We start from the raw sequence: 24,342 nt of genomic DNA on the forward strand, positions 1-24,342 counted from the left end.
AATTTTGTCTATACATTCTGCCTCGTTCCTCTGAGCACTACGGTCTACAGCTGTTTAATTACACCAAGTAATTTTTGTTCTAACTGGCAGGCCGATATCGTCCGGCGGACTGATAGTCAGTGGGCCCTTTAACTGTGTGTTTGTCTGTATGTACAGTACGTTCACCTTCGGTTCTACGGTGTCGGTCCAGCGCGGTTGCCGCGGACCCTCGGACTTGCTGCGCCGCCCGGCGCGGTCCGTCTCGTTCCTCTGAGCGCTCTGAAACAATTAAATTTATTAATATCTCATCTAGTTGTCTCCTACCTAAAAGAGTCGAGTGATGGGGATATAAGAGAGTTCCTAACAGTTCGAAATCATCCAGGATGGTATATGTTGGATGGTAAGCTGTAAGTTGATAAACTGTCAATAGGGATGAGGCGACAAAAAAAATCCTATGTTTGGGTGGTTACCGTTCCTCAGCCTACCAACGGAGGGTCAGCTAACGTTAAGGGGGTTTCATTATAGGTATGTCTCTTTTAAGGGTTCCGTACCCAAGGGGTAAAAACGGGACCCTATTACTAAGACTCCGCTGTCCGTCTGTCCGTCTGTCTGTCACCAGGCTGTAGACAGCTGAAATTTTCACAGATGATGTAATTCTTTTGCCGCTATAACAACAAATACTAAAAAGTACGAAACAATCGGTGCGCGAGTCCGATTCACACTTGGCCGGTTTTTTTATTACTACTTTACGTGTTTTCACAAACCCAACCTATTACCAGTGGCGACACTTCTCCTTTCGGGCAAACTCGGCTCCGTTCGGGTCAGCATTGCTCCGAGCAGTTATACTTGGCACAACTTGACGTCCCTTTGCGTGCACGACCACAGATAAGATAATGACTTGAATATTGACAACTCTAAATAGTCGAAAGGGATAGTGCCATATATTAGAAAGGGACAGCATGATTCGCCCTGAATCATTGTCAAACTTCGGGTTTGTAGGAAGTGTTCTTTCTGTACGGTAGTAAGTACTATTACTTATTCGTGCTGTTACTATTATTACAGTACATATGGTGCTACTTTCTCGCACTAGTGCGTCAAATAGCACTTTTCGTGCATATGTCGAAAGGTTAAAGGACCATATGTACTGTAAAACGTTGTACGATACACGTGCGAATAGGTAATTCGCAACTCGTGTCGATTTAAAACACTCCCTGCGGTCATGTTTTAATTTATCGCCACTCGTTTCGAATTTCCTCTTTTCCGCACTTGTATCGTAAATAATTATTAATTAACCAAAACTATTAATCATATTATAGAAACGCTTGCTTACGGTCTATTAGTTAGTACGAATTTGGCGAAAAAGTATATCATTACTTATTTATTTAGGAGTTTCGTTACGAATTGTTTTAAAATTAATAGCGCAATTAAATAAGCTTCAAAATTAGAGAAGATTATAATTAAAAAGTCATTTAATGATGACAAAAATCCTGAAAGTTGGAGCTAAAATAGTATTTCAGGATGATATTAAAACATTCAAATCGCTTCGGAACTGATGGCTGAGCGGTTGACTGAATCATTAATATGGGCGACATTTTGATCAATCACTGTTTTAAGCAGTGGTTTGGACGTGGTAGCGGGAGCAAGGATTCGACTTCTGATTTGAGCCTTTTAGGAAACTGAGCGCTCACATTGTTTATCCCATAAGCAGGAAGCAACATGTAGGTATACCGATACCGTGAAGTGGATTTATTACATAAAATCATGGTTATAGCACCACAGGTGCTGTTGCACAGTGGCGTAGCTAGGCGTGGGTGAAGTGGGTCGTCGCCCACGGCCTCGCGCCTTAAGGGGGGCCTCGCGCGAGGCCCCTTCGAACACAGTGTAAGAAACGGGCCTCTCGCAGATGCGATTTTTGCACACGGCTAGATTACTTCACACTACGCCACTGCTGTTGCAGACTTTCTTCGAAACTTGAAGTATATTCGGTTATCTTTGTCATCTTTTTTAAACGGTGCCATTTTACAATCTGTATGACATCTTTCACGTTATAATGCAAAGGCATATGTACCTAGAGTTATAATACAACCGTATATGAATGCCAGGCGGGTGAAAAAAAAACCGGACAAGTGCGAGTCGGACTCGCACGGATTCCGTACTTTTTACACGACTGCCCAAAAAAGGAGTGTATTGTTAGTATTTGTTGTTATAGCGGCAACCTTATATATAGTCAAGGGCATAAATATATATACATTCCCAAAGTTTCAAAAATATATGTATGCTCTTACACCTTAGACAATAAAGTCGTGTTCACATATTTTTGAGCCATTTGTCCAGACAAATGGTCCAGATCGATATTTTTGTCTTCGACTGTACATCATCTGTGAAAATTTCAACTGTCTAGCTATCACGGTTCATGAGATATAGCTTGATGACAGACAGACAGTGGAGTCTTAGTAATAGGGTCCCGTTTTTACCCTTTGGGTACGGAACCCTAAAAAAGGAATGAAGGGTGTGTCGGATAATTAAGTCAAATGATTTGCACTTAACGTAGTGGCGCGACTATTAATGTCCGGTTTTAGTTGATTGACCCACATTTGATTATTAATTCGACAGTTTAATTGCTTCGGCCTGTTTTGGAAGGGTTGCCGCGCCCTTGCTTCACACCATTTACGTATGTGTGTCATCGGTTTCATCACATAATAATACTAGAGACCCATACCTAAATTTTGTATTGTTATATAAATTAGTAATTAAGTAAATTGTAAGCTGCAATTATATTGTAACACCCTCACATTTTCATTTTCTTTATTAAGGATTACCAACAGATAATACATCTTACATGCTCTTAAATCTATATAACAATCATGACTGATGCTTATCTAATTATAGGTAACCACAACTTATATAAGTGTCTTGTACCTGTGAACAATAGTGAACATGCAGTAAACTTATGGCTATATGAAATTAGTACATTACATTAACTAAAATATTTACTATAAAAATATTTTATTAATATTTTATTAAGTATTACTTTAGAATTTTTAAGAATGGTAACATGTACGCTTTCTAACATTAAGTAGGCGGGGTGGCCCAGGGGTTTAAGGCGTTCGCCCGTATTTTTATAGACGCCGGTTCGAATCCAGCCTTCACCACTTTAATAGGTACCTATATAGGTATATGACATCTATTTCAGTTTTTAAGAATGAGTATGACTACTACAGACTACAGTCATCGGAGTTTCAAGTAAGCAATAAATGACAATAAACAATAAACACATCGGTGTCATCACACGTAGTCCGTCCAAACTTTGCACCGAATTGAATAGAACAAAGTGAGGGATTTTTGTAGAAATTTGACATAAATGATGTCATTACCACGCTTTGTCATCTTAGCAAATGCCATGCAAAGTCAGCTTGGTCCGACCCTAGTCACCCTAGTGTGATTGTGGACTGGCCATTCATATGGAAGAAAAGATTTGTTGGTAGGTACTTGAATATTTTTAGACGTATGTAAGTCATTCACATGCCTGCATGCATGTCTTTTTTCTTCTTGTCTGTTGCCTTCCGTGATTCTTCTCACCCGATGGTATCATCGGATCAACGCTGGAAGCCACCAGCAACATGTTGAGATGAAGCCATTTCGTGGCACTTTAATCTTATTTTATGTTTTCTTTTATATTATGTAATGTTTGTTTGTGCTTACGAATAAAATTGTATTCATTCATCTGCAAACTAAACAAATATGCGTTGCTCAGATGACTTCGCATGTTGAGTATTGCATGGTAGCACTTTTTTGTTATATTATGCAGTCATTAGCGATCTGCGATCTGATCAGAAGGTCTCAAAAAGGTTGTTTAGGACCGTAGATCAACAGTCAACGAGCTATCTACGATTCCCGACTCGTCTCAAACGTGTCAACTTGACCATAAATCATATTTCTTGCCGACCTACTTTTAGGGTTTCGTCTTTGTGTCATGATTCGTTAGTGAGATTTATGATCTTGTCCTATTTTATTGATGTGACTTATAAGGTTTACACATCATGAACGCGTCTGCCGTGGTAAGCGGAGCATCAAATTGCACGATGTATGCATGACAATCACTTTATATTAAAAACTAGCGGTACAAGAAATCGACGCAAGATCACAATATTCACTGATACAGTCTGTTTTTAGCCCACCCAAAGGGTAAAAACTGAACCTTATTACTGTCTGTCTGTCACCAGACTGTATCTTATGAACCGTGATAGCTAATAGACAGTTTAAATTTTCACAGATGATGTATTTCTGTTGCCGCTATAACAACAAATACTAAAAAGTACGGAACCCTCGGTGGGCAACTCCGACTCGCACTTGTCCGGTTTGTATTATGAAACCATCACTGACCAGACCATATGTTAACCATATTATTATATCATATTCTTACCCGCGCCCTATCGGCTGATATTTTTGGCCAGAAATTATAAGCGGGTGCAGCGTCGAAGAGCTGATCTGGTAGACCTTCTCACTGGAATCACTTGAAGCACTTGAAGTGGTCACAGGATCTGGAGACCTTACGTCGGCAGAGGTCTGTGGCCGGATATCATCGGCAGGGTCGAAAGGCTGGTTGGTCTGGTTGACCTGAGCGCCTGTCCTAGGGGTCATTGGGGGGTCTATCGTAGGGGTCGTCAGCAGGGCATGAAGCAGGATCTGGTGACCTTACCCGGGCTCGGTCGGCGGAGGTCTGTGGCCGTATGTCATCAGCAGGGGCCGGGTCGAAGAGCTGGTTGGTCTGATAAGCCACGCCCGGGTACTTCTTGCGACGGGGCATCGCCGGCTCCATGGGACCTGAAGAGAAACAGTTATTTAGTTATCGTATGGCTTTATTCCATGTCACTGGATACAAAAGTGTAGAGCATATACAACTTAAATAGTTATTGTGCAACAAGAGAGGAAATTTGGTTTTTCTTGCGAGGGACTCAAAAACAAGAGATGTATAATAACTTTGCTCTCGTATTGCACACATAATTTTTCACCTCAGTAGTGAGAACATATTAAAGGTTAAAATGTATTTCGAATTACACAGAATAATTCAGAGAAAAAAAAATTAATCAAAGTATAAAGTGGCAGTTCATGGCCTTCACTAAATTAAAAAACTACTTTGTTTCACTCCCTGGAGTAAGGAAAGTCGCACTTTCCTCACGCCAGGAAGTGACGAAAGTAGGCTTGTTCGAGCTGCTGAGGTGAAAAATATTTTGCCCTACTCAGGTAAGCATCCGCGTTTTCAGTCAGGGTGTTGAAGGCATTCAGATGACCTATGTATCTTGTGAGGGGACATTCCGGCACTATGTGTTCGATGGTTTGGTCTGGCTGGGAGTCCACACTTGCAGGGAGGAGAGGCTCCTTGTCTTGAGTGTATCGTGGTTAAGTGTCGGTTACTGAGTGTATATAGAAAACATCTATAACTCAGGACCATATACGACGGGCTGGAGCTGATAACCATAATCATAACTCACCCCGTGGGATGGGCAGCGCGGAGGGCGGACTGGCTGCCGGCTGTTTGACCACGCCCTGCTGTTCTCGGTACTGGTGCCATCTGTATGTGCTGCGGTACTCCGAGTGTAGCTGGAACAATGGAAAACTAATTTTAATATTTGGTTCTTCAATACCTTGATTCCAATTCTCCAATATCGAAGGCTCAGGATCAGTAGTGCCATATGGAGTCATGCAAAATAGACACGACCCTCATGCAGTCATGCCTAAGAAGAAGAGGCCTTCAGAATAAGGCTGAAATGCACGGTGGTTGCTTTTGGTTGTGTCTGTCGTCAGTTTTTTTACAATTAAGCCAAATGCCAAATAAAATACGCTAAAAATTGATCTTGGAAGTTATTTTTGAGTAGGTATTGATATTTCTTAGATGTGTAACGAGTTAACGACTAAAATGAGTTCTATAGGTATTATAAGGTATACCTACATTATTTTGTTATTCATTATTCACTATACACTTAGTTTATTATATACAACACATAGTTCATGATCAGCAACGCAGGCTTCGTCAAGTGCTTACAACAATAAATCAGCTACAGGCTTCGTCAATCTTAAACACTAAATTAAACTAGGCCAAGTCCCCACTTCGGACCGTAGCCGGTTCAAAAGTCCCCATGACACTGGCAGCGTTGCCCCGTTGAATTGCCAGGGAGATCTGTTGGACCAGATACGATCCGGAGCGAGGATCGCCACCCCTTTCTCTTAGTCGCCGACCCAATTGCCACACAAACTCCTTAGCCTCCGCACCCCAAGATCCTGCAGTCTCCACCGCCACCGGTATGAACTCATACGTCGGTTCCAAGGCAGAGTACTTTATATGCTTTTGTTTGGCCGCATACTCCGCAGCCGAACCAGCAGTACTGATGGTGTGATTCAGATGGGACGGGGCACAGGTGCTAACACACGTTGCGTCCCATAAGAGGCACCGGCCCTTCTGCCAAGGAACCAACGTAAGACCATCTGGCCTTTTGCCGTCCGAACGGCACAAACCCGGAGGCTCCAGGACGCAGGGAACGCTGGCTGAGACCAAAGCCCTGCGAACCACCTCATTTATCGCGTGGTGACGCGAAAAACGACCAGCGCACCTCTGGCAACTAAGCCCATGGTGTCCGTCCTCCTGAACCATGGCTCCACATATACATCTATGCACCTCGCAAACCTTCGAACCCAACCGTAAGGCAGCCGCAATCCTTAAAGAATCATTATCCAGCAGCGTGCCTAACTGGGGGGAAGGTAATGCATGAAGCCATGCTCCTGACTCACACCTAGATGCGGCCTTGAGGCGCGCTAAATCAGAGCCGACTGCCTCGCTCAGCAAATCCGTAACCACCTTCTTACACAATATGTCATCCCAACCTCTTTGAGTGGCAGGATTGCTTGGCGGCTCAGTACCATGACAAATAGAGGACCACTTGAGATATGCTTCAGCAGCAAAAGGTATCTGGGGATTGCCACCATTGCAAGACAATATACGAGTGACTAGCCCCAAAGTCCCATGCGCTGAGGCAAGGAAAGCCACCACGCCTACCTCACGACACCGACGGATCCCAAGCCCACCATGACGCACCGGAAGAGCAGCCTGCGTCCACTGCGTCCCATTCAGATGCACATTTAAAATAGACTCTAACGCTAACTTCAGTGTGTCATCTAACTTCGCAACATCATCCTCAAACATCCAGGTGGGAGACGTTCTCAAAATGTACGTAATCCTAGGCATCGCGAAACAGTTCCGCAGAAGAACTAGCGAGACGTGCGCCGATAGATTGCTGAGGTGCGCCTGGGCTCTAACTAAAGCCAACCTCTTCTCCTCCAGAGCAGAACCGACTCCTTCTGGAAATATAGGCGCGCCCAATAGAGAAAATTCTGACCTCTGCAGGCAACGCACCCCTGGCAATATTGCCTCAAATCCTGACAGGGTATCAAAATTGGCGGAATCGTAGCAGAAGAGCTCGCATTTGCCCGGATTTATCTCCAAACCGATCCCTTTCAACGCTGGCACAAGCTTGTTTACATCATCTAGAACTGTTTTTGGATCACCCCCAATCGCTATACTAAACGTTTACTTGAACTAACTTTTACTGATATTCAAAAAAATCTATCATATATTTAACCCAGTTATTAGCATAATACAAGCGAAACCTATCCATTGTCTGAGAACTTTCTCGACTCGTTCAACCATACATCCAATTAGTTATTACAGGTTTTTTACTCAGCATAGGAATAGTGCAAAAAGGTTTGATATTGATTGGAATTTAATCTTAATATCAGATTTATCGTGATTTAGATCATAAGTGTAGCATATGGGATGGTTTTTCATGTTTAGCCTACTGTCCGAGATGAATATGTAGGTCATATTGAACAACTTTAAGAGGTTTACTTCGAAATCTCAAAAAAGTTGGTCCCATAGAAAACTTCGATATCAGAGATGCCGAAATGACTGAAACAGGCCGTTGTGTATTATTCTGTAGCCGACAAGTTAGTCAACTTATATAACATTTCGGTGGCAAACAAGCTTACGACCCTACTTATGGTAAGCTGTCACTGTAGCCTATGGATGCCTGCAACTCCAAGAGTGTTACATACGCGTTACTAACCCTTTAAAACATTTCCCACACCTTCTTTGAATAATCCCATACTGTAGTCCCTCGCGAAAGCCTTGGCAGGGAGCTCATAAAATAATTGTGAACAACCCGTAACATTTGATACAGAACGTTCTTAGAGGTGTAATGAGATAGGTTACGTCGTTCGCCGTTGTTCGACCATGTAAATATACGCAGCATAAAAAAATCAATCCCGATTAAAGACAACGTGCTAGTGTAGTGCTCGTACAAGTATCGAGCGTAATTCGATAGTTCGTCGATATGGGCGTCGGCGATAAAATATCCGAGCTAGTGGTGGAAAGTGGCTTATCGATGTTTTCAATTTTGTTGGCTTGGCTGAGCGGGGCTTATCCCGACAAGATGCAAATTTTTCTACTTAGTTAAACTTTAATATTCACACTTTTAAAAAGTGTTCTTGATAGAATACATTTTAATGGAATGTGAATTTTAATTTTTATGTTCATTGTGAAGAGGGAAAGGCTCCTATTAATGTATGACTCAAGTGACATATAACTTAGATTATTGAGGAATACATATGAATGGAAATACATTTTACCATTTAAAATCATTGGTACGTGTGTAATAAATAGTAATAATACTAAATCATTAAACGCAATTCGTATTCTAATGAAGGGATGACACAAATCTCATTCCTAATTTAAAAAAATACCTATGTAAGCCCAGTTTTTCTATACAAAACGTCAATCATACTCGGAGTACAAACAGCAACACTCTTAACTGTCCATCGGTAGACCTTATGTCTTTTCTAATAAGGTTTACGAACTGTCAGAATAGTGTGGGCGATTGTACAATGAAAAATCCTATTGAACAAACTTGAAATTTCTTCTGGCAGAAAATTCGCAGAGAAATCAAATTGCTTTTTAGGGTTCCGTACCCAAAGGGTAAAAACGGGACCCTATTACTAAGACTCCGCTGTCCGTCTGTTTGCCACCAGGCTGTATCTCATGAACCGTGATAGCAAGACAGTTGAAATTTTCACAGATGATGTATTTCTATTACCGCTATAACAACAAATACTAAAAACTACGGAACCCTCAGTGGGCGAGTCCGACTCGGACTTGGCCGGTTTTTTTTAGACACTTCCGATCTGATAATGTTTTTCTCGTATCTCACAATTAATTATTAATTTATCACAAAGTAAGATGACGCTGATCTTTAAGGCGGTTCCCTGAGCCAGAAGGCAAAAAATCTCCTTATATGATCATGTTTTTCTAAGAGGCGTTGATATTCGTAGACGTGAAAAAAATATATGTAGTTCTTGACTATATTATCTTTAACAACATAGCTTCCGATACACGAATTATGACACTTCGCTCGATACAATTAATTCCCAAAGTAACCTCTAACTCGGACTTTTAATCCTACTTTACTCGGTTATTTATTATGTGATACTATAAACAAAAAAAGAAGAAAAAACAATCTTAACGTAAATAGTAATTTCATAGCTTTAGAATTTCGATATTGTAAGGTAACGTTTTTAAAATAAATAAAAACCGACAAAATTCGATTAAAATTGACACATGGCGCGTATGTTCTTTCCCGTTCTTTCTTGCGAAATGTGACAAAGACAGCGGCAAACCGATGGAACGGCCTTAAGCAAAAACCGAGAAAGCAAGTTTGCATGTCGTTCCGCTTCGTTGGTGCTGTTCAAGCTGTCTACAAATTCCACACCACGAAATACTGCATAGTGCTGTTGTTCTTGGAAGTTGCTCAATAATTATTATCTTTTGAATATCGTAATTACATGTTAAATATTATGATGGTTCAATGTGTCAATATAAAATACTACGTATGCGCATATGCATCGCTTTAGCGATAACACCACCTCTCCCCTCTGCCTCTATCTTTAATCAATTGTTTTTCCTAAAGCTGTATCTTATAGTGAGGTATGCAATAAAGTGAATAAAGGTATTAGGGTAGGGCTTATTTAAAATAATCTCAAAATATAGAAATTGTAACTGAGTTAAGACGAATGTTTGTACCTAACCTCCTATGAAATAAACATATTTAATTTAAAAAAAAAACATGTGAAAAGCCTTGCAAATTTCTACTGCTTTGGAAATGTATCGTCTACTTATAATTACCAATTAGTTGAGATTAATCTAATATGAGTATCCAAAGCAAATAATACTTCAATTTTAAGTAATTAAGGAGCGTTTTTACTTAAGAAACAAACTACTTTGCAAACTACTACTATTTATCCCTTAAGGGGATAAGTTCGCCTTTGTACACATTTACTGTTTCCTCTCTGTGTTATGTACTTGTTTTGTGCAATAAAGTGTTTACTACTACTACTTTGTCTATTTTGAATATGTCGTGGGTAGGTAAATACATACACGTTGTTTCTAAAAACTCGTAAAATATGTCAATGGTGTCGGTGTTAGGAGTGCCTATCGCTTGACCTATTAATAAATAGTGTCAATGTCCATATTCTTCATCATACCTACGTGAGTAACTGTGAACCATCCATACACGGAAACATATTGGACATAACTTTCGATTTCCGATACACACGTAATAATTTATAGCAATGGCCGGCACATGATGTATGTTTATTTACATTTGCTTGATTACATTATAGAATAAGGGCGTACGTGTCATTAGAACCCCCAAAACGTTACGCCTTTTCGACTAGAGCAACTGTGTATGAAATGAATGTGCACTTGCTATGTTATTGCTTCGAGTTGAAATGAGTAATTTTATAGGTAGTTTGCTTTGTGTCAGCAAACATTAGGTACCTATTTGTTTTAACTATAGTTCGTCAAGCAAATCTTATCAGTAAAAGGCGGCAAATTTAAAAAATGTAGGCGCGAAGGGTTATCGTCCCAAAGAAAATATGAATTTCGCGCCTTTCTCTACTGACAAGATTTGCTTTTCCAATTCAGAATTAGGAAATCAATTAGAAATGTATGTTTACTGATCAAAATTATTGAAAAAAATCGGAAATTAGTTAATCACACTGGTATTACAAAATAAAAACGTAAGTAAACGTCTGCATTGAAAAACAGTTGTTTAATAGACGCGGTTATTAAGATCGAGCGAAATATAAAGAAAAACTATTACAGATTCATAAATGATTAAAAAAAAACTAAATAAGTTATAAAATCGAATACCACCTTTCACTATATTATGGTGGATTGATCAATTAAACTTTAAATAATATTTAAAATATAGGTACCTAAATATTTCTTTTTATTATAAATCAAACAAGAAACTTTACGAATTGTCAAGTGTGAAATGGATCCGGCTTCAACCTTCATCGATATCGATATATTCAAATGTCGTAAACGTCATTGGCAAACATGGCGGATACGCCTTGTCGGCGTAAAGGTATCGATATTGGTATTGCCAATCACTATCGGGTCGTTACAGCGGTTCGGCGGATGATTGAGCCATTTATATGTTAAAAAATGTTTGCTTTTCATATAGAGTTGGATTAATTGTTTGGTCGTGTGTTATTATGGCGTATTAAGCTAATGTATTGGGTGTAATGGTTTTAATGACCTATTAAAATGTTGATATTTTATAGGTAGCTATGTAGTTTCTAGTTTTTGTACAGTGCTTCCGAAAAACACTGCAAGAAAACTTTCAAGCAGAGAGAAAGATGATACAAAATCAGACTAAGCTTACTCTGCACAGAAAAGGTGTGGGAGAGTCATAATACACGTCGAATTTTTATGGCAATTTAACGTTAATTATTCTAATGGCACACTTACACTTTGTTCTGTCAAAGTAGGTGAACAGTTAGGTTAGCTTAGACTGAGACGTACTCCGTGCGTTTGTTAATAGTATTATCAAAGATAGATATAACTCCGTAATAGATGGATACAGTCTAAGGAAAAAACGTGCCTCGAAAATCAAGAAAATTTGATTCTCGTTCAGAGGGCGCTACTAGTTTTGGCCTACAGTCGTATAGATGGCGTTGACGGTTTCGTTTGTTATTTAACAATTTTAACGCATATCAGTGAAAGAACATGGGTCAAAATCATAAAAATAATTAATGCAAATAAAATAAAAAACATTTATATATATTTAAATACGTTCTATCGTATTTTTATAAATCTTCATTTTTAGTTTTAAAGTGTGTCGACAGATGGCAGTGAATTTACTGGGGTTACAAAATTTACTATGACAGTACCGCTCTAGTATAAGTTACTCTATGGTATTATCTATAATAAGTGGTCATGTAGTTTACTTGGAGTAATGTACATGGATGTAAAGAAAAACTAATAAATATTATAGGACATTCTTACACAGATTGACTAAGAACTGATGAAGATAACTATATTTATACTTAATAAATATTGGTAATATTGGCGTAACAGGGTTTGAAAGGGACAAAAACCATCAATCATATTATTCGTGTCCATCGATCCAACTAGAGAAGTAGTGGAGTTACTTAAGTTAAATAAAGTTTGATAAGGGTAGGCTTGGGTCCGCGCTGCATAGTTTAATATAAGGTCCACGTGGAGAAGACCGGTTACAAGCTCTTTCTTCGCTTTTAAGAGTCCCCGACAAGCTCGTCTGAATTTCACCTTCCCATAGATCTGTGCCACATAAGTTAGCGAAAAGCGGACGATAAGCCTATGTACTCGGCCCAAGCATATACAACCACCTACCTAAAATAATCAGGGATGCACCTACCTTCCATAATTTTAAAATGAGACTAAAACATTGGCTACTAAAATCACCGTTTTATGACATTGATGAATATTTTTCCTGCAAAATTGATAATGTCTCTTCTTTTCCTTTGCCTTATTCCACATTAGGTGGGGTCGGCTCTCCTTATCCTTCGGCGCCAAGACGATCTGTCTTGAGTTGTCGGGTTGGGTAGTTGGGCTTTTTCCAATAGTTTGGCCATACTCGTCCACCACGTCTGAGGGGGCCTTCCTCTACCTGTTTTGCCTTCTGGCAGAGCTAGAGCTTTTTGCACGACATGGCCGTCGTCTCTCCGCATAACATGGCCGTACCACCTTAGTCGCGTTTCCGTAAGTTTTTCGGAGATGGGAGTGACTTTGAAGCTGCCTCTGATAAGTTCGTTTCGTATCTTATCTATTCTTGTAACTCCACCTGACCATCTAAGCATTTTCATTTCGGCCACATGTAGCTTTTTGACGTAGTTTCCTTAACCGGCCAGCACTCAGCACCATACAGCATTGCTGGTCTCACCGCTGTTTTGTACACCTTACCCTTTGATAATGTATCTAATTAAAATTAATTATAATAAATAAACATGTATATGACATAAGTACAAATAAGTGTAATATACGTATAAGTATATACCACAACGATATTAAAATTTTATGTAATTTTCGACTTGTAACCTAATGTTATCAATAAATTTTCATTTTCATACAAAGGGAGTTTCGTTCTCATTTCCAAAACTACGTGTTGGATTGTAATGAAACTTTGTACATGCAATGACATGAGGTATATCTAGGTCTGAAATTAGTTTATATAGCTCCAGTTTATAAAACAAACGAAGTAGAGCAAAAACAAGTTTTTTATGAAAACTTAATTTCTCTGTATTTTTTTAACTATTGTAACTGAACCTACATAAACTAATTACAGACCTAGATATACCTTATCCTATTGTAAGTACAAAGTTTCAGAGTAATCTAGTCGTTTAAACATAGTCGTTTTAAAACTCATATAATTAATGTCCATGCAATGAAGGAGCTCGCTCTACACTCTGTTTAATGGAATTTGAACCTTAAAACAAACAAAGTAGTACTTCATTTGTCTCATAAAACCTAGCGTGTCTATACAATTTTGCAACTCCCTGTAGGTCCATGTAGATTCAAATTTCTTTAGCAAACATTTTGAATGGTGGGCGGCACGAGGTGGTACATTACATGTAAGTATTAATTATTTATTCACAAAACAATAAAAATGTACATTAAAAAAAAACCGAAATTGAGAAAATATTAAAAAATAATCTAGTTACATGTAAAAAATCCGCAACGCAGGCTTCGTCTGGTAACTACATGCAAACCGGCAACATGCTTAGTCCCAAAAATACCAATGATGATATCCGCAACAGGCCTCGTCAGTTTTTTTGTTTAAATAAAATAACCGTCACGAATCGTACCTGGCTCAAATGTCCCCATTACTACTATTACTAGTATTAATTACATTCAGTTTGTATGTTTATATTAGGTATTTACCTCCGAAGGTAGGCTGCAAGGGTTGGTTTTCAACATAAATATGTACCTTACCGGCGTTTATGTTTGAGAAATCGTTTCTTAATGGTTTAAGTCATTAAGGGATGTCTTCAAGGTTTCACGTTGTGTAGGTACAGACGTACGTAGGTACCAGTGTACGTCACTACACTACACTACACTACGTACAGTTCGGTTTTCGTATTCGATTCGAACTGTACGAAAATGTAACATTTAAAACTTTACGTCGGTAAATAAAGGTAACAAAATAAATTCGCGATAGACCCGATTTTAAATGTGATTTAATATGTGTACGAAAGTGAGCAAATAAGTAAATAGAGTTGGACCAAGGTAACTCTGCATGCCATTTGCAATGGAAAAGTGTGGCATTGTCATCATTCATAAATCAATATTAGGGGATATTTATCTTACACAGATCAACCTAGCCCCAAACCTTAATGCCAAACAGCCATCAAATGCCTAATTTCTATGAAAATATGACACTCCCTCAGTATGTTCTATCCAAGTTGGTGCAAAGTTAACTTACCCAACAACATACACCGACCGGTCTGGCCTAGTGGGTAGTGACCCTGCCTGTGAAGCCGAAGGTCCTGGGTTCGAATCCCGGTAAGGGCATTTATTTGTGTGATGACCACAGATATTTGTTTCTGAGTCATGGGTGTTTTCTATGTATTTAAGTATTTATATATTATATATATCGTTGTCTAAGTACCCATAACTTGGGCTTACCGTGGGACTTAGTCAATCTGTGTAAGAATGTCCTTATAAATCTTTCATATTTTATTACTTACCTCTTCATCATTATAAGTATGAAACAACATTTATTTACATACAAGATATATACAGTGGTACTACGTTAACGAAATTAATAACTAGCTTAAATCTAAAATAGGCCCTTGAAGCATTGTACCAAGGATGCTGGCGGCATTTCCCCGCTGTATCGCAATGCTGATACGTTGTGCGAGAAAGCCGCCAGCTCTTCGGTCACCAGTTACGTCAACCAGACGCTTCGCGATTTCTGCAAACAACTTATTTATTTATACAAAAAGGTTTCCGGATCTAAACTACACATTCCTGTGGTTCTACGTGATAGTTTTTTCGGAATTCGTACTCAGTTTTAGCAGGCAGGGTTAAAGTATGAATTTTCTCAAATGATTTTTAAGCCTCAGCCCCTAATCCCTTAAACAAAAGCCTTTGTTTCTTTTATGGAGAGGCGCCAGTCGCGTGCCCAGCACGGGGTCCCTTTGTTTGATATAATGTAATGATTATCATATTATCATTAGGTCATAATTCTGAAACGGCTAACTTTTCAGGAATTTCCTCAGGTTATCATATAGATAGGTTAGGTTAGGTTTGTTTTATGGCAATCCTGAAAAGACGCGTTTCTGAGAAAAACCAAATTATGACTAACGAAAATAAGGACAAGCAATACATTATGACTTAAAACTATATGGGAAACAATAGAGAGCCGCCGAGCACGTGTCAAAGCTATCGTTAAAAAGCAACTACGGTAAACATATGTATTTATATAGGATAATTATTCACAACACGTGTTAGCAATAAAATCCACAAGCATATGTGCACGGTGCACGTAGAGGTATTAATTAATCAACATGTGTCTAGTGGTAATTAGTATGGAGATGGACTATGCACGCTTGGTTGGCCGTGGACGCGAGAATTGTTAATTATGAGAAAATGTTGACTGTGCTTAGCTAAATAGACAATTATGCCATTTTCATTCAAAAGGGTACTTATTGTCGGTTGTCAATAAGGCGCTATTTCCATATAGCTTCAATTGAAATCAACCTTATTGATAAGCGACAATGTGGTACCTTTTGGTTGAAAATGTCACAATTGTTTAACTGTTAAGTCGGTCGATTAAAACATGCTTAATTTATGTTTTGTTTTTAAGTTGCGGTAGGTTCACATCAGAGGGTAGTTTTTAGGGTTCCGTACCCAAAGGGTAAAAACGGGACCCTATTACTAAGACCGCTGTCCGTCTGTCCGTCTGTCTGTCACCAGGCTGTATCTCATGAACCGTGATAGCTAGGCAGTTGAAATTTTCACAGATGATGTATATTCCTGTTGCCGCTACAGCAACAAATACTAAAAAGTACGGAACTCTCGATGGGAGAGTCCGACTCGCACTTGTCTGGTTTTTAAAATCGTACTGCTTTTTTAGTTTATAATAATTATTATCTCTAGTGACTTCATCGATTTGAACCCTATTTTTTTAAAGTTTCGCTCTATAGAAAAAACGAAAATACGTCGAAAACGCACTTTAAAAATTTATAACAATTTAATGAAATGAAATGAAATGAAATGAAATGGAAATGGAAATGAAATGAAATGAAATGAAATGAAATGAAATGAAATATATTTATTAATAACAATTGTTACATGTCGAGGTAATTAAGTACAATATTGAGTGTACAATTGTGTATATCTATTAATGATTACAATTATTTCGTCGGCTAATAAATAGCTCACAAATAACATTAATCTAATTACTATTATTCGCATTGTTTATTCGAAATATCTTAATATGTCACAAAATATAATTTTTAATAATTAATCAATAATCGGTAGACTAAAAAACTCGTCATATGAATAGAACGTCTCTTGCGTCAACCACTTTTTAAGCCTAACCTTGAATGCAGAGGTGGAAGGTGCATCTCTTGCTGAGCTAGGCAGGCGATTGTAAATCGAGGGGCCTAAATAGTACACAGATTGCTCTGACTTGGCGAGTCTGTGTGGTTCGGTGACCAGCCTATTGTGGAGTCTATTACTGCGCAGGTTATAGTTCGTGTTAACGCCCCTGCGCTTGAACATATCCTGGTTCTCGTGTGTGAAAACTGAAACCTGGTATATGAGTAAGCAAGGTAGGGGCAAAATCTTTAAGTCGCGGAATAAGTCACGCGCCGGGGCATCCTGCGCTTTACCAGCCATCGCGCGGATGGCGCGCTTCTGCTGCGAGAACACACGCCTCCACTCAGAGGCGCGGCCCCACAGCTCCACGCCGTAAGTCAGGAGTGAGTGCACTGTCGCGAAATAGCACTCACGCACTGCACCCCTACCGGCTGTGATCGTCAACCGCCGCAGCGCGAAGCACGCGCTTCCCACTCTGTTGCACAGTTCGTCAATGTGCGTCTCCCATGTTAGCGCGCCGTCGAGATGGAAACCGAGCAGGCGTACGCCGTTCACGTGCTGTATAGGGGCACCGCCGGCGCACACCCTCATGGTTGGGCTTGTATGGCCGTTTAGCTTGAATGCCATGTAGCTGGTTTTTTCCTTGTTTAGAGCTAAGCCGTTTCTCTGAAACCATTGGTGCAATTGCTCCATGACGAGGTTTAGTGCCGCTTCCAAATCCCGCCCAGCGGCAGTGCTGACGACTGCCGTGACGTCATCCGCGTACATGAATATATCGGCGCCTTTTATCGCCTTGGGCAGATCGTTCAGCAAAACGCTGAACAGGGTGTTGGAGAGGCACGATCCTTGCGGGACCCCCATCAAATTTTGTAACTCTGCAGATACAACCTTCCCCCGGTCGCCTACCACCACTTGCGCTCTGTCAGACATAAAGGATAATATAAGCTTGGTGGCTGGGCCTCGGATGCCGTAGTGGGCCAGCTTATTGGTGACGAGTGCGTGATCTGCCGTGTCAAAGGCGCGGGACAGGTCGCAGCAGATAACGGCTACATGGCGTCCCGTCTCGCGAGCGCACAATACGCAACGCACTACCTCTCGCAGTAGGTCCGTGGTGGATCTGCCATGGCGATAGGCATATTGGCGGTCCGATAATGTATTCCTCGGTGCCCAGAAGCCAAGCAGTCTCTTGTTTAACCCAACTTCGAAACATTTACTTGGCACTGGGACCAGGGAAATAGGACGGTAGGATTTTATTAGGGACTTTTTGCCCTTCCCTTTATAAAGTGGGCATATTTTTACTTTCTTCAGGCTCTCGGGGTACACTCCTGATCGCATACAGCTATTGAAGAGTTCGCAAAGAACATAGCTGATCGCGGGACTAGCACGTTTCAAAAGATTAGCGGAGAGGCCGTAGACGTCGGTACTATTTTTAGTCGCGATCGAAGTTTTAAATATGTTTGCGACTTCATCAGGTGTAAAAGGCTTGAGTCTTATAGAGCTATCAGTGGCGGCGTACCCGTCTGATAAGGAAGCGATACAGCAGCTGTGGGCGGGGGCGAGCGCACCGCATGCGGCGGCAGCCGTTACAAATTCATGGTTTAGCGCGTCCACCGCGAGTTGTTTGGTTGCGAACGGGCGGCCGGTGCTGTCCATGAGTAGCTCGGTGTAATCGACGCGTGGGCGCGGCGCCCGAGCCAGCTCGATGTTTATGCACAAAAGCTAAAAAATATGAAAATGACTTCTATAAAGCAATTTAATTTTTGAGGGAATTAATCGCTTACTTTTTTTATTTAAACTTAAGTACAACAAATTAAAATTCAAAAACATGATTTACATGATATCCGCGATCCCGAGTACGCACAGTCGCACACCCATCTCGCTCACACTTACGCTCAGTGAGAGTGAGAAAAAAATACGAACCTACGAATTGCTACGTGTTGGATTGTAATGAAACTTTGCACATGCAAATGACATGAGGTATATCTAGGTCTGAAATTAGTTTATATAGCTCCAGTTTATAAAACAAACGAAATAGAGCCAAAAACAAGTTTTGTATGGAAAACTTAAATTCGCTGTATTTTTTTCCTATGGTATCTGAAGCTACATAAACTAATTACAGACATAGATATACCTTATCCTATTGTAAGTACAAAGTTTCAGAGCAATCAAGCTAGTCGTTTTAAAATGAGAGCGGAACTACGTTTGTATGGAGAACCGAGCTTGCCGGAGACCCTTAAAATAGCTTATGAAATTAGGTACAGAGGGCTGGTAAAGAGCAAACTCATTATATAAATGAATTCCATTTGTAAAGCGGGTATTCATCTTTGCAGGTGTTGTGTAAATGTTTCTAAATAATAAAAGTAAACGTAAAAATGGCTCTGTGACACCGGAGTCCGGCCCTACCAAAGCTTACCCGATGGTAGTTAATGTTTCTATAATGCCTCTCATTGTTTTCCTTTTTGTCAGAGCTTGCCCACTTTAATCTACTTATAGTAAACACCCGTATAATGAACATGGCACTAATAATGAGACGTGAACCACAAAACCTGTAAAATAAGTATTTGACATAAGTTTTTAAACACTGGCAACATTTTAACATACGCAGGAGTTATAGAGCTGCTTAAGTTTAACGTTTTATTAATTTATGTCTCTTTTAAAAAACATGACGCCATACCGTCCATGACTGGATAGTAAAAACATAGTTATTATTTGGTAATTATGTTGAAACTACGTTGTTCTTTCATTGAACACGTTGAAAACACTAAAGACGAGGTCATTCAACTTTTAACGCGCAAAGTGGTAGACATTTTACAGGTATCACTAGACTTATATAAGAAAACTACTAGACTGATATTAGTCTAGTGAAACTAACCGTGAATCATTCAAAACTCTAATTTTACAGGTATAACTAAAATATAAAAAATATTCCAAAACTTCTCTTACAAATACAAAATAATTTATTAATAACACCAAGTTACATCTTAGATATCTCATAGGTGCCGTTACAATGCCTAATTATTCAAGTAAGGTAGTGGTACCAGTAATAGACAAGAACCAATTATAGACATTTTTTTCCCCGTAAACTCAATTTTTAAGAAACATACACTATTATTATTTACAACGACGGGATTTAATCGCGTAAAATAAGTTTTAAATTTACCTCCGACGTTTCGAGGACGGCGTTGTCCCCGTGGTCTCGGAGAAGACTGGCTAAAATTGACATCAACATCTTCTAGGCGCGCGATGATGATGATGGAGGATGTTGATGTCAATTTTAGCCAGTCTTCTCCGAGACCACGGGGACAACGCCGTCCTCGAAACGTCGGAGGTAAATTTAAAACTTATTTTACGCGATTAAGTCCCGTCGTTGTAAATAATAATGAGTAAAAATCGTGAAAGTTTAAATCAGTGTTTAACATACACTATATTTTAAAGCAATAACACTGTGTTCAGGTAACTGATGGCCAAAATAACTAGTAAATATCATAAATGGTGGGCGATAAGGCATTACAACTTTGCTGTCCATTACTGGGTACTGTACTTAACATGTCTATGACTGGTGCTGTCACCTATGTAGATAGGGTCGGGTGGGGTAAGAGATACAAATACAAAATACAAAAATTTCATTTCGTTACCAGGCATAGATGAAATATAGGATAAAACAATTGGTTTCACTTACAAATATGACAATTTGGTTAGCAGTAGCCCTCACACTAGGTCAAGCCTGTGTCGTGAGGACTAGGAAATTCAGTAGATTTATCCGGCTATACACCGGCTAGGGAAACACTTGTATGGAATCTTCATACTGTTTCTCTTGCCCCAAGCAAAATAAAGTTTGTTTCCCTTACTCAAGTTGACCTTACATACATATTACAGAATATTTTATGTTTGTGACTTTCCTAGGACCATGAGGCCCAAATAGTCTTACTGTACAGTACATATTTACGTTAATGCTTGTTGAGTGGACACGTAATTTTGCTCTTACATTTGGAATGAAATAGAGGTAGTACTAGCTCTGTTTCTTCCCGCGTTTAATCAGTGTAATTGCTCCTATTCGTCAGAATCACTAATGTGGAGGTCGGGTGAGGTTACTGACACGACAGTCAGACAGTGTTATATGCCTACGTTTTTATAGCCAAGCCACGTTAGCCTAGTTCAGGGGTCAGCAAACCACGTCTCGCTACCATTGTCTCTTCAAGTCGCTACACCATGGGAAACATTTGCGATTTCAACTGTTTTTCTTCTTTTTTTTATACCACGTCGGTGGCAATCAAGCATACGGCCCGCCTGATGGTAAGCAGTTACCGTAGCCTATGGACGCCTGCAACACCGGAGATATTACACGCGCGTTGCCGACCCTTTAAAAACCTGTACACTCCTTTTTTGAAGAACCTCATACTGTAGCCCCTCGGGAAAACCTCGGCAGGGAGCTCATTCCACAGCCGAAGCGTACGCGGGAGGAAATTCCTCTTAAACCGCACAGTACGCGACCATTTAGGTGCTAGGGTGTGAGGATGAACACCACGCCGATGACTAGCGGTGCGGTGATAGAAAGCGGCCGTTGGCATCATGTCAAACAGTTCTTCAGAGCACAGCCCATTGTACAAGCGGTAGAACACGCATAAGGAGGCGAAGTCTCTCCTTAGACTTATAGGTTCAATACCGCTTGTGAGTTTGGGATCGTCGACGATTCGTACAGCGCGCCTTTGGACTGAGTCGAAGGGTCCAAGCTGGCATCCAGGTGCTCCTGCCCAAAGGTGACAGCAGTACTCCATATGGGGTCTTCTTAAATGTTTGCAATCCTTAGCCTCTAGATTCCCACGAAACGGGCGGTCGGCGTGTATTTCACATTTTTGCGGCCGGCGCAAGCCGGTCGGCTGCTCGCAGACGCGGTCGGCTCCAGTCGGATTCCATCGCTTCTGCCATACATAATGTATAGGTACCTACATTGAGAATGCGCTCCGGCGCGGCCCGACTCCAGCCGGTCGGTGGGAATCGTACATTATTGATCTTAGGCGGTTGGTAAACAAAAGTTACTTTAAGTTATAAAAAGTTTAAGGATTTTAACTGGGTTTTTACCCAGGTGAAAAAAATAGTTCCAGTAAAATTCCGCAACATGGCGCGTGATAATATATTCAGGCTTTAAATTAATTTTTTTTGTATAAAAATACACACCCGCAACTCTCACTTTCCTCATTCTAATACGGGTATGTATGTAAAGCCTGAGTAATATTCACGCGCCATGTTGCGGAATTTTACTGAAACTATTTTTTTCATACTATACTGAACTGTCACCTTATATCTGAAAATAACATAACAGCGAATTCTTGACAATGATGATGACTGGTCAGGCTATAATATACCTAATAGTGTTTCTACAATCCAAAATAGTATTATCAAACATAAAAAATAATGTAGTTATAGTATAACGACAAGTGTAGATATTTCTAGTGAAAAACTGGTGCAGCATCATTTAATATCTGTTACAACGCGTCACCAATCCGTGCGAATTCTCGGATAATTACGAGACCAATGCACTGCTATTATGTCCGCTTTTGTTATATTTCTGAGTCCGAGAATTTTTGTTATAAGGTAAGGTGGGATAAGACTAACATATTTTATTTTGTTGAGGCAAGACAAACAGTATGAGGATTCCATACAAGTGATACGGCGCGATTCGGGAAACGAATTAGAGATTCACTAGATATGAAATAGTAAAGATATGTGACGCCCCACAGGTAAAGGTACCTTATGGCGGTTGTAGTTTACGCTATTATTAACGCCGCTCCAATTAATATTGCCGCAATAATTACGCGACGCTATGCGACGTAAGCGCCAGCCGCCATAATGTACCTTTTGCCGTGAAATGTCACAAATCTCTACTATTTCATATCTAGTGAATATCTAATTCATTTCCCGAATCGCGCCGTAAGTCTTACCCCGGTGATACTTACCCCACTAAGTACAGTGAAGCGATAATTATACCTAATTGTAACACTTTTTTGTTTCATCGTTGTATACTTATGCCGAAGTGATAATTTCATGACTTAAGTTATAAAAGAATTAAGATAACTTTTCGTGCAATTTGTTAGGTAATTGCGAGACCACACTGCTATTATGTCTGCTGTTTACAAGAATTGTTGGTCGAATATAAGTCACTTTTTGTCACTGAAAACTGTATTTTCACTAATAAGTATAAAAGTGAAAGAGAAAGATTGGATGATACAAGAATTAAACCACTCGGTGAATTGGTTGAGTCCAGAAACAAGAATTATTGATATCTTGCACTTTTTGATTCATATCGTTCGTTGTTATAACCTTTACTACGAGTATTAAGAGGTCTGGTCTATTCAGAAAGTACTTTCTTGTTATGAGAAGGTTATGGATATGATCTCGATAGATCATATCCATAAGCTGATGCTTTCAAAGATATGTAACAATATCAAAATGTTGGATAAATAAAGTATAAAGTACGAACGATGGGCACTTTCAATTTAGTACAACTTGCGGGACAGAAACCTCATATAACAAGTATTAGGTTACCAAGCTCTCAATGCCAGGTTATTGGGGTTCAGAGGATACGCTGTGAAAATTGCCCCCGCACTAAGGATGGGACGACGTCGATATCGATAACTTACCGTTTGTTTAAAAATATTACTAAAAGCCTAATAAGATTTTAATCAAGATAGCAAAACTTGTTATATCAAGGATTTTCAGCATAAAATGAATAACAACAAAAATATATTTTCTCTTCACGAATGGATGTACCTTAGCCTAATTACTGGTTGTAAAACCGACCTTGGGCCCATTTCTGGAACGATATTAGTCTAATATTATTAGTGTGTTGTCATGACAACCCATACGATTTGACGGTTCGTGGATTAATAATATTTTTTTATTTTTATTTTTTATTATTATTTATTAGTCTAATACCGTTCTTGAAATGGGCCCCTTGACGTTATTTTGGACTGTTGGGCTGTATCTGCCAAAATTGTGGATTTCTCATTGATTTCATTTACTGTCACATAGGTATTTCAAAATGATCCACAATTTGATATACTTAACCATATGTCAATCAATACCCTATTTAGTGCCAGTTGCACCATCCGCACTTGACAGACTGATCAACATCACCCGGCGCGCCGCGGCGGTTTACTATGAAACTTTCCATATAATAAAATTTTGCGAACTTTTTAACGATGACAAACAGTTTGGTGCAACCGACCCTTAAACTACTTATTCACACGTCTGTCAAATCTAACATACTGTTGATAATCGTTAGTCCTTTTCTGTGATTTTGAATTTTCCGTTTATTAGAAAGAGACAAAATTTAACAGAGATTGGTAAGAGGTTGCTAAGTTTTATAAATAAGGGGGTTACTTCACAAA

General features: G+C 39.6%; 1 protein-coding gene and 1 long non-coding RNA gene across 7 annotated transcripts in view; both read right to left on the reverse strand.

The window, feature by feature from the left end:
- LOC134751553 (uncharacterized) overlaps nucleotides 1-24,342 on the reverse strand; it is a 238,986-nt gene that overhangs the window by 179,250 nt on the left and 35,394 nt on the right. The gene's annotated exons all lie outside the window — the stretch shown is intronic.
- The window catches only part of LOC134751536 (uncharacterized), an 82,080-nt gene that overhangs the window by 20,997 nt on the left and 36,741 nt on the right, over nucleotides 1-24,342 (reverse strand). For all 6 annotated transcript variants that reach the window (XM_063686984.1, XM_063686980.1, XM_063686982.1 and 3 more), the window contains 3 exons: nucleotides 5,472-5,580; nucleotides 4,679-4,803; nucleotides 166-258 (listed from right to left, as the gene is read on the reverse strand). In XM_063686984.1, coding sequence (XP_063543054.1) covers nucleotides 166-258; nucleotides 4,679-4,803; nucleotides 5,472-5,580 — 327 coding nt within the window. The remainder of the gene's footprint in view (nucleotides 1-165; nucleotides 259-4,678; nucleotides 4,804-5,471; nucleotides 5,581-24,342) is intronic.

Source organism: Cydia strobilella, chromosome 22 (genome assembly GCF_947568885.1).
Source record: "Cydia strobilella chromosome 22, ilCydStro3.1, whole genome shotgun sequence".
NCBI lineage: Eukaryota > Metazoa > Arthropoda > Insecta > Lepidoptera > Tortricidae > Cydia > Cydia strobilella.